The sequence below is a fragment of the Lasiosphaeria miniovina genome (genome assembly GCF_030549165.1).
Source record: "Lasiosphaeria miniovina strain SMH2392-1A chromosome Unknown B0T26scaffold_5, whole genome shotgun sequence".
NCBI lineage: Eukaryota > Fungi > Ascomycota > Sordariomycetes > Sordariales > Lasiosphaeriaceae > Lasiosphaeria > Lasiosphaeria miniovina.
The window spans coordinates 4,588,234-4,598,282 of record NW_026848224.1 but is presented as its reverse complement, the minus strand read 5'-3'; the positions used below and the strand labels follow the sequence as shown (position 1 = coordinate 4,598,282).

The window sequence follows — 10,049 nt, the reverse complement described above, 5'->3', positions numbered from 1 at the left end:
GCCCATAGAAAGGGGAAATATCCCAAAATTATGAGAATTGGATTACCTACGCAATGTCACAAAAATGAAAATGCAAATGGCCCAATGGGACACATTTCGGGGTCCTTGACGGCTTCTTGATATATTTACGCTAGGCAGCTTGTCCCTCCTTTTGAACACATCGCAGCTCCAGCTTGAGAAGGCCTGTAACTAACCTTATCCGGGCTAGCGTCAAGGGTGAGCTGTGTGTCTGATGCCTCAGGCGCATAAGTATCTCTCCTGGAAGGCTGACGGGGGGTTGTGGGGAATGACACCCCCTGGGAGCAACAAGCACCCGGGGTGTGGAGTGGGCCCGGAAAATTGAATGTGCGTTTTGGCCTGAGGCGCTCGTCATGGCGCCAGGCGAACCCACACATTGAGATGCCACGGTTCCCTGTGGATGTGAATTGGTCGATGGCGAGCGAACATTAGCAGCCGGCTCCGATTCCTCGAACTCCAACCACGCACGCCGCTACCCACCCGGCAGCTGCTTCATAACCGAGCCCTCTTGCAATCACAACCTGTTTTGGCTGCGCTCGTCGATTTCTGCGTGACCCAGGTGTATCGATTCCCCGTCGTTGATGCCGCGAGCTTAGGCTTCGCTGCCACCCGCCAAGATGCAGGCCTCCTCGGGAATGCTCACCAAGGTCCGCCGGCTCCTTTGTTGCTGTCGCTGCTGTTGCTGTGCAGCTTGCAGGTTGTTCTTGTTGCTGACCGCTCTGTTGCATCCAGTTCGAGTCCAAATCGTCGCGCGCAAAGGGCATTGCGTTCCACCCTAAACGGTCCGTCGCCCGAGCTTCCCCGCCATTTCTTGCCTAGACGCTGACATTGAATGACACTCCAGACCATGGATTCTCGTTTCCCTACACTCCTCCACCATCCAGCTATGGGATTATCGCATGGGCACCCTGATTGATCGGTTCGAGGAGCACGATGGCCCTGTTCGCGGTGTCGACTTCCACAAGACACAGGTGAGGCGCTATGTGCACTAGATGCGCTTAGGAACCACTACTTACACGCTGGCAGCCACTCTTCGTCTCGGGAGGCGACGACTACAAGATTAAAGTCTGGTCGTATCAGACCCGCAGGTGCCTCTTTACCTTGAATGGGCATCTGGACTACATCCGGACCGTTTTCTTCCACCATGAGCTACCCTGGATTGTCAGCGCAAGCGACGACCAAACGATTCGGATATGGAACTGGCAGAACCGATCGCTACGTATGCTTATGCTCTATGCTACCTCTTGGTTTCTCCTACTGACATATGGGTAGTCTGTACTATGACAGGCCACAACCACTATGCGATGTGCGCGCAGTTCCACCCCAAAGAAGATCTCGTTGTTTCGGCCTCTCTCGATCAGTCGGTTCGCGTCTGGGATAGTACGTACCGCCCCCGCCCCATAGGCGACAGGTCCAAGATGGCCTAGGCCACCTTCCTGTTCTAATAACCTACTTACATGCCCCTTTATCTCGGGGGGACTTTATGGCTGACATGTGTCACAGTTTCGGGCTTGCGCAAAAAGCATTCCGCTCCGACCTCCATGTCCTTCGAAGATCAGGTTTCTCGGGCCAATGCCAACCAGACCGACATGTTTGGCAACACCGACGCTGTGGTCAAATTTGTTCTCGAGGGTCACGATCGGGGCGTGAACTGGGTGGCGTTCCATCCTACGATGCCCTTGATTGTGTCCGCAGGCGATGATCGCCTCATTAAGCTGTGGCGCATGAGCGAAACGAAGGCTGTACGTCTCCCAATAATCTCCCCATATTACACTAGAATTCTAAAAAGATGGCATTTCCCTTACGTCCGCGACTTACAAAATAGATAAACTGACATTCAATCTAGTGGGAGGTTGATACATGCCGTGGCCATTTCCAGAACGCCAACGGAGCTCTGTTTCACCCGCACCAAGACTTGATCCTTTCGGCAGGCGAGGACAAGACGATTCGTGTATGGGACCTGAACAAGCGGACCGCGGTTAATAGTTTCAAGCGAGAGAACGACAGGTTTTGGGTCATCGCCGCTCACCCCGAGATCAACTTGTTCGCTGCTGGGCATGACAAGTACGTAATCACGAGCTAAGTCTTGTGTTTGGTATTTGCTAACATTAACCTTAATAGTGGCGTCATGGTCTTTAAGCTTGAGCGCGAAAGACCTGCTTCAACAGTGTTCCAGAACACACTCTTTTACATTACTAAGGAGAAGCATGTTCGGTCTTACGATTTCCAGAAGAACGTGGAGTCGCCGACATTATTGTCTCTCAAAAAGCTCGGCAGCTCTTGGGTGCCCCCGCGGACCCTGTCTTATAATCCTGCCGAACGCTCCATTCTGGTCACAACTACTGCGGATGGTGGTTCTTATGAACTGATAAACCTTCCTCGCGACGGCTCTGGAGCCATTGAGCCCACAGAATCCAAGCGAGGCCAGGGCAACTCGGCTATTTTTGTTGCTCGTAACCGCTTTGCTGTTCTCAACACTACATCGCAGACCGTTGACATCAAGGACCTGACAAATAACACCACACGGTCATTCAAGCCTCCTATTGGAACGAGCGATATCTACTTTGGCGGAACTGGAAACTTGCTCATCATCGCCCCGACAGCCGTACATTTGTACGACATCCAGCAGAAGAAGACTACTGCCGAGCTCTCGGTGAATGGTGTCAAGTATGTCGTGTGGTCTAATGACGGCCTCTATGCGGCCCTCTTGAGCAAGCACAACGTGACGATCGTGACAAAAGCTCTGGAGCAAGTCAGTACGCTGCATGAGACGATCAGAATCAAGAGCGCTACGTGGGATGATGCTGGCGTCCTCCTTTATTCGACTCTCAACCACGTGAAGTACACGCTGCTCAACGGTGACAACGGCATTGTTCGGACACTTGACCAAACCGTCTATCTCGTCCGTGTCAAGGGCCGAAGTGTCTATTGCCTCGATCGTGCGTCAAAACCCAAGATCTTGCAAGTCGATCCTACCGAATACCGCTTCAAACTTGCCCTCGTTAAGCGCAATTACGAAGAGATGCTTCACATAATCCAGAATTCGAGCTTGGTCGGGCAATCTATCATCTCGTATCTCCAAAAGAAGGGCTATCCCGAGATTGCACTCCAGTTCGTGCAAGATCCTACCACACGATTTGAGCTTGCCATAGAATGCGGAAACCTCGAGGTTGCCGTCGAGATGGCCAAGCAGCTTGACCGACCAAAGCTCTGGTCAAGGTTAAGCACCGAGGCCCTTTCTCATGGAAACCATTCCATTGTGGAGATGTGCTACCAGAAACAGAAGCAGTTTGACAAGCTCTCGTTTCTGTATCTCACAACAGGCGACGAGTCTAAGCTTTCTAGAATGGCAAAGATTGCTGAGCACCGAGGAGATTTCACATCGAGGTTTCAGAACGCCCTCTATCTTGGAGAGGTTGAAGACAGGATCCAGATGTTCAAGGAGATAGACCTATGTGAGTCACTTCCCCGTTCATTCTTCAACTTGCCATCACAAAACTAACTTAAGTAGACCCTCTTGCCTATATGACGGCTAAGTTTAACGGCTTAGAAGACGAGTGCCAATCGATTCTTGAAGCTACTGGCCTCACCGAAGATCAACTCTCATTGCCCAAACTTGGTGCACCCCTGACCCCGCCGAAGCTGGTGGTACCGACATATAAAGCAAACTGGCCTACAAAAGCGACATCACAATCGTTCTTCGAGAAGGCACTCCTCGGACAAGTTGAAGGTCTATCACTAGACGACGAACCCAACGCAGCGACTAGTGGCCTCGGCCTCGATGATGTTGCCGAAGATGATGCCGCTGGGAAGCGTAATGGTGCCCTTGCGGAGCCTGAAGAAGACGAAGATGCCGCCGGATGGGATCTCGGTGACGATGTTGTGCCCGAGGTCGAGGAAGGGTTCGTCAATGTCGAGAGCGCTGACGCTGGTGGTGCGGGTAGTAGCGAAGCAGACCTATGGGCCCGCAACTCACCACTAGCCGTCGATCACGTCGCTGGCGGGTCGTTCGAAACAGCAATGCAGCTTCTCAACCGACAAGTTGGCGCTGTCAACTTTACTCCCTTGAAAGCCCGGTTCCTGGAGGTTTACCAGGCATCCAAGACCTACCTCCCTGCCTCAGCCGGCTTACTAGCTCTTGTCAACTATGTCCGACGGACGGTAGAAGAGTCAGATCCGAGGAAGGTTCTTCCCATTATTCCTAGAGATCTGGAGTATCTTGCCACCAATGACTTGCAACGCGGCTACGACTCCATGAAGACAAATAAGCTGGAAGATGGCTTAGAGGTTTTCAAGGGCATCCTGTATGCTGTCTTGATCAACGCTGTTGGCAGCGAGAGCGAGGTGACCGAGGCGAAGAAGTTAATCACCTCAGCGAGTGAGTATGCTGTCGCGATGGCTATTGAGCTGGGACGCAGGAAACTCGGCACGACGGATGTGATTAACAAGAACCCTCAACTTCTGAAACGGAGCTTGGAACTGTCGGCATACTTCACGATCCCGAAAATTCAGGTGCCGCACCGTCAGATTGCGTTGTTAAATGCCATGAACCTGGCGATGCGGAGCAAGAACTACAACACGGCGCTCAGCTTTGCCAACAGGATATTGGCAAACGGAGGAGCTAGTAAGACCCTGGAAACGGTAAGCACCTCCAACACGAAGTTTCAATACGCGCTCCAGGCTAACCACAACATTTATAGGCCAAGAAGACAAAGGCTCAGTGCGAACGCAATCCCCATGATTCAGTAGAGATCGAATTTGATCAGTTTGCGGAATTTGAGATCTGCGCTGCTAGTCACACGCCCATATATAGCGGCACCGCATTCGAAGAATGCGCATTTGACGGGTCCAAGTATCACACCAAGTTCAAGGGCACAGTATGTGCGGTCTGTGGTGTCTGCGAGGTAGGCAAACACGGGAGCGGACTGAAGTTATTTGCTTAAGTCTTGATTTGACAGTGGAGTTGTAATGAGATATATTAAATGAAGCCACCGTACTTGACCACTTGTTTAGCACTGTCGCGAAGTTCATGGACGGGAAAAGGCACAGAGTTCTAGAATAGCCGATGATGAATGGGGAGGCGTGTCTGAATCATGTGGAGTGGGTATGGCTTTAAAAACGCTGGAGAGAGCCGAAAATCTTTTATGAAGAAAAAACATTTTTCCCTGTGTGCATTGGTGCTGGATCGTCTTAATGCTGCAAATCTGCCGCACTGCTATTCCCTTGGCTATCCTCTATGATCTACGCATATCTGTACAAGCAAAAGGAGTTCCAGTGAGTACGATTTTTGTCCACCAAAGACTCCCACCACTTCAATGCACCTACTGCTTGTCCACTTAGACTTGTCTAGGACTCAGACAATCGTTTCAAGCTGTCGCGCATATCCTAGCGTATTCTCAATCACCATTTGGCTCATTTCCTTCTCTTGGTCGCCGTCTTCGCCCCCCTCGGCGGCTGCCGTAGCGGCCGCAGCGGCGCTAGGTGACGGGAAAATGATTTGGCCGTCTTTGATGTTCCAGCCCCGGCTATAAGCAAAATCGATGACGGATCCTTCGGAATCCAGAAACAGGAGGGACTTTGTCGACGACAGCGGCAGGGACGGGTAGGCGCGCTCGCTGCTGCTGGCAATCTCGTTGCGGATCTGTGTTCGTAGAATCTTTTTTTGTGGGACGGTGAGGTTAGCAACATTGATGACACAGAAAAGTAGCTTGGGGCTAGCTGGGCTTCGACGGGCATAGTTGATGCGTGCATGCCGCCGAAATGAAGAGTGGTTGGAGCAGCAAGAAAGCGATTAGAACACCCACTTCAGAAAAAACGCCGTATTCCTCGCACGGCACCTCGCCCTGCTTCATAGCTCGCCACACGCGGTCGTAGCTACCCTCCATCAGCCACCTCTCCAAGCGGATCGGATAGCCGAGGAAGCGATCGCCCTCGATATCGACAACGCCGCTGCTGCCGTCGCCGCCGCCCCACCGCCCCGTCGCCGACAGCGCCTCCAGCTCGCTGTGGAATTCAGCGTACTTGCCCTGCGTCAGCAGCAGCAGCAGGTACAGCCCCGTCACCTTGCTCCGCTCCGTCGGGTTGGGCGCCAGCACCGACGCGGGCAGCTCGTAGAAGCCCGCCAGCTGCGACACGTAGCGCGTGAACGCCTCGGGGTTGCGCGCGCGGATCGCCGCCAGCGCCCCCTGCTCGTATGTCTCGCGCGCTAGCGCCAGGACCGTCGGCGAGCTTGTGTTGTTGGCAGCTGAGGATGCCAAGGGCGGCGTCAGCGCGTTGAGCTGCACCAGCAGCAGCTTCGCTTTCGATAGCAGCGACGACGACTCGGCGTAGCTCAGCGTCGAGGACTGCAACTTGAGCTGCGTCAGGATCTGCGTGAGCTGTCGTTCCGCCATGTTTCAGGTGGCTGTGGATGTGGTTTGTGGTTTGCGGTTTGGAGGGGGGGCGTTTGTTGGGAGGCGCCTGGCGGTAATTGAGCGAGCGCTGTCCGTCCGCTTTCCCAAATCGGTCGACGAAGTAGACGTTGATTCCAATGCAGCCAAATATCGTGTGTTGTAGTAGAGGGTCGGGGCTGTGTAGTCGATTCTGTGGTGATGTCTGAGGATGTGATTAGAAGCACCTGAACCTCGATGGTTTGTAGTGGCCTTGGTGAGGTACCTAGGTTAGGTAAGATGATCACGGTAGGCTGTTGGAATTCGACCGCAGGCTGAAAGGGTGACGTTCCAGCCGCTTGCTTCAGTCAGCCCGCTGCAGGCAGGGCAGGGGTGGGGCTTAGAATAAGTTGGCGGGCCGGCTGCCACTTGGCAGAAATCTGCTAACTCGGAGTTTGTTACTTTCCTACTTCAGCTGCCTGCCACCGAACAAGTCCTTCAGAACGTCTATTGCAGATGTTCATATACACTCATGTAATTTTCTTCTTAAACCTTGCATTGGGGATTTTATCATTTGCTCGCTCCGGACTCCGAAGACACACTAGCCGCGTCCTCGAGTGATTGTCAGAACAAGCTTCCGGGTAGTTAGCGCTGGTTTCCCCTGTCAAAAGCCATGAGATGCAAACAATCCTGGGTTCCTTCATTGTGCCCGTCTGCTCGACAAACCCCGAAATGTCGCGCCTTATCTTTCCGACCCACCATCTTGGTTCATGAGAGAAAGACAAATCTCTAGAGCGATGATGGCTCCATGACGACCATGTAGTGAGACTCTGAAGGTTGTCACGAGAGCTCAGACTCGATTAACGTGGATAGCGCTGTCGCCGAACGGGTTGACGGTAATGCCCTAATTCAGTGGGAAAATCCGATATTCAAGCCAAAGCACGCGAGGCAGGGCATTTCTAGTTAGAGGAACATCTATTATGAACAATCCGGCTCCTGAAGTCCGACGGAGTGCGAGTCGTCGGAGATCAATGACAGGAGGCTGCGTCACAACGCTGGAGAGATTAGGAACCCGGAAGGGTGGTAGACAAGCAGGCAGCTAAATTACCCCGGTGTTATTGCGAAATCGAAGATAAAGCGGAGAAGCTCAGCTATGAAAGGATCGGGTATGCTTAGTATCGTACTTCCAAAGTGTGGTAACCAAAGTGTGGTCAGACCTTTACGTACAGCTACCCTACCTTACCTTACCTTAGTAGTCGCCGACGGGAGTTCCAACATTTCCGTCGGGTATGAGGTACCTACCTTACCTACCTAGAATTGTAACGTTCTAACCCCTCCCCATGTTTTAGCCCGGAGCGAGGTGACAGAAGGATGAAAGGGAAGCAGCCAGGCAGTGCTGTGCTGTGCTGTGCTGTCAAAACATTCGAGGTTATAGTTTTCTACCTCAAATGGCTAGGTCAGATTTCGGGCACTTTGCAAGCCACTCAGGTTTGAAGATAATCAGGTCTTTTAAGATGCGGGCTGTAGTCTCTTTTTTGGTAGTTCACAGAGTTGAAGACCTGCAAATGCGGCGCAAAGCATTTCCTATTCACGACGTGCGATGTGCTTCTGGGTTCCTCCAGTAAGTATCCTTTCGGAGTACCCAACGGCGACTTTGCCATTGTCCCGGCTTCTGTACCAGTGGCTGAGAAATGCGCCCCGCGGTTGATGCCCAACTAGGCCTCCACAGCCCCTATACAAGTGCGTAGGGGTAGGATGGCCGGTCGTTCAATTCTCATCAAACCTAACCCGAGCCGGCGTGGCTAGGGTCCAGAAGACCGGTGGTTGTTGTGTGAATCGCCCCTCTCCAAATAGAAACAGTCTGAGAGTTGTGGCGGAGCTCTCTTGGACCCTGGACACCAAAAAAAAGTGTTGGAAGAAAGTGTGGGGTCAGATGCCAAGTCTTGAACGGGCTCAGATCGTCCCGCCGATTGAAGGTTAGAGCAAGGCGCTGTTGATCAATGGCGCGTCTTGCCATACCAAAAACAGCCAAAAACAGCCATACCTGAAGACAAAGCACTTGGATAGCCATGTTGGTTAGCGGATGTGGCGTTCTTAGTTCTGCGGCTGCGAGGCCACGCAAATAACGTTGGCTTGTTTATTACAGCTCCATTCCAAGTTGATCATCAGAGAGGAATAACTTAGGTACTTTAGTTACCTACTTACAAAACCTTCCTTACCTTAGTTTAACTTGACTTCGCCGCATAGTTTTGGACAAGAAAGAGAAGATCGCCCCCGGCAGACTGATGCTCGGTTGCTACTTGTTAAACAGTCCCATCGCGTAACATCCGTCTGCGTATGCGTATAGATGTTCTGGGTTGTTTTCATGGCTGCCTTCAGTCTCACCCACAAGCATTCATTCCTTTCAATTTCCAGTGTCTCGGTGGCCGTAGCTCCTGTCCCTGTCCCGTCCCATCAACTTCCGACCTGTTCTTTATATCATCGGCCTTGAGTTCCAGAAAAACAATTCGAATATACCTCCACACCCTTTCCAACTCGTCGAGGCTGGGGCCAACCACATTGAATCCCACGAATCTTGTTGTCGTGGTGCGGCCGCCATCCTCTCAGCCTGCTATGGAATAAGGATTGAACATATAAACATATGGCCGCTTCTCGATAACAAGCATGACTTTTGCTGCAACGGCACTACACGCCATTTCGACCACCAACGAACGGGCTTGTCTGGTGTTACCTACGTACGCTAATTCGATAGGTGGTTAGTGCCTGTCAGCGGTTGACCACCAACCATGACGTCTTGGAATACTCGGCCGTACATGGCATATGCGGGGCAGCCGTCAGGTGCGAAGGCCACCCGAGGAGCTAAGGACGCTGTCCCACCAGCACTCAAGCCAGGTATGTATTGTCGCATTTTGCAAGGATTTTTGGATTGCGCGTTTTCAAGGCTTTGCGCTCTTGTTGGGCCAGGGGCTACCACCTACCTTACTGGTCTGCAAGGGTTGTCGGGTTCAGGGTGAGGAGGGGTCCCAGCAACATCGAAACCACGACGAGGGGCACAGGCGACCATCAACCAACCCGCTGCACGAGCCTAGCGGGCAGCAACGCAGATCCAACACTGTGGTACTGTACATGTACATGCCTTACGCTTGGCTCAGCGTGCTTTGGCATTTCAGTTCGTATCCGGACGGCCTCTATCACGTTCTTCAAAATCTCGGACTGCGTGGAAACCAACAGTGACCGGGTGGTACCTCAATCGCCTGCGAAACTTAGAACACCCCGTGAGGAGTGGACCCGACCATCGTCCGTTCCTGAAGCCAGGACCCCCAAAAAGTTGATCGCCTTCAGTATAATAATTTTAAACATTCGCATCATCCTGCAACCGCGCGGCATTGCGACAGGCCCCTCCGCAAAGCGTACGCAATCGCGAAAACCCCCCTATCGTGCCCCTCTTCGATCAATCACAGCGACCCTTCCAACCCCTCCTCAACTGCAGTGTCGCCGACCTTTCGCATCGCCGAGCACCCCTGAAGACGGGGTGCGCGCGGGACAGAGACGTCGAGTGGTTTCACAGGAAGGACGTGGCTGGAGTAGGCGAATGCTTTGCTGACAGGTTATTCTGGTCTATTTATGCAGGCCCAGGCCCGGGCCAACCCCCCAGCACCCAGA

The 10,049-nt window shown here is 52.7% G+C and overlaps 2 protein-coding genes across 2 annotated transcripts; one reads left to right on the top strand and one right to left on the bottom strand.

The window, feature by feature from the left end:
• Positions 1 to 635: 635 nt before the first annotated feature.
• B0T26DRAFT_651732 (coatomer WD associated region-domain-containing protein) lies at positions 636 to 4,961 on the top strand (the record flags this gene model as incomplete). The annotated part of the gene is made up of 10 exons (XM_060438300.1): positions 636 to 665; positions 751 to 800; positions 863 to 989; positions 1,045 to 1,237; positions 1,291 to 1,398; positions 1,522 to 1,760; positions 1,865 to 2,082; positions 2,140 to 3,473; positions 3,530 to 4,659; positions 4,719 to 4,961. The coding sequence occupies 10 exons, from the start codon at positions 636 to 638 to the stop codon at positions 4,959 to 4,961; spliced, it is 3,672 nt and encodes a 1,223-aa protein (XP_060295097.1).
• Positions 4,962 to 5,210: 249 nt separating this feature from the next.
• B0T26DRAFT_370817 (SAC3/GANP/Nin1/mts3/eIF-3 p25 family-domain-containing protein) lies at positions 5,211 to 6,693 on the bottom strand. The gene is made up of 3 exons (XM_060434672.1): positions 6,673 to 6,693; positions 5,823 to 6,612; positions 5,211 to 5,674 (listed from the first exon to the last, which is right to left on the bottom strand). The coding sequence occupies exons 2-3, from the start codon at positions 6,408 to 6,410 to the stop codon at positions 5,372 to 5,374; spliced, it is 891 nt and encodes a 296-aa protein (XP_060295096.1). The 5' UTR covers positions 6,411 to 6,612; positions 6,673 to 6,693; the 3' UTR covers positions 5,211 to 5,371.
• Between the last annotated feature and the right edge of the window lie 3,356 nt (positions 6,694 to 10,049).

Coding starts and splice junctions, on each gene's coding strand:
- B0T26DRAFT_370817 (XM_060434672.1), bottom strand. CDS start 6,410: ATGGCGGAACGACAGCTCACGCAGATCCTGACGCAGCTCAAGTTGCAG. Junction 5,675..5,822: donor AATACGGCGTTTTTTCTGAA/GTGGGTGTTCTA, acceptor CCACAAAAAAAG/ATTCTACGAACACAGATCCG.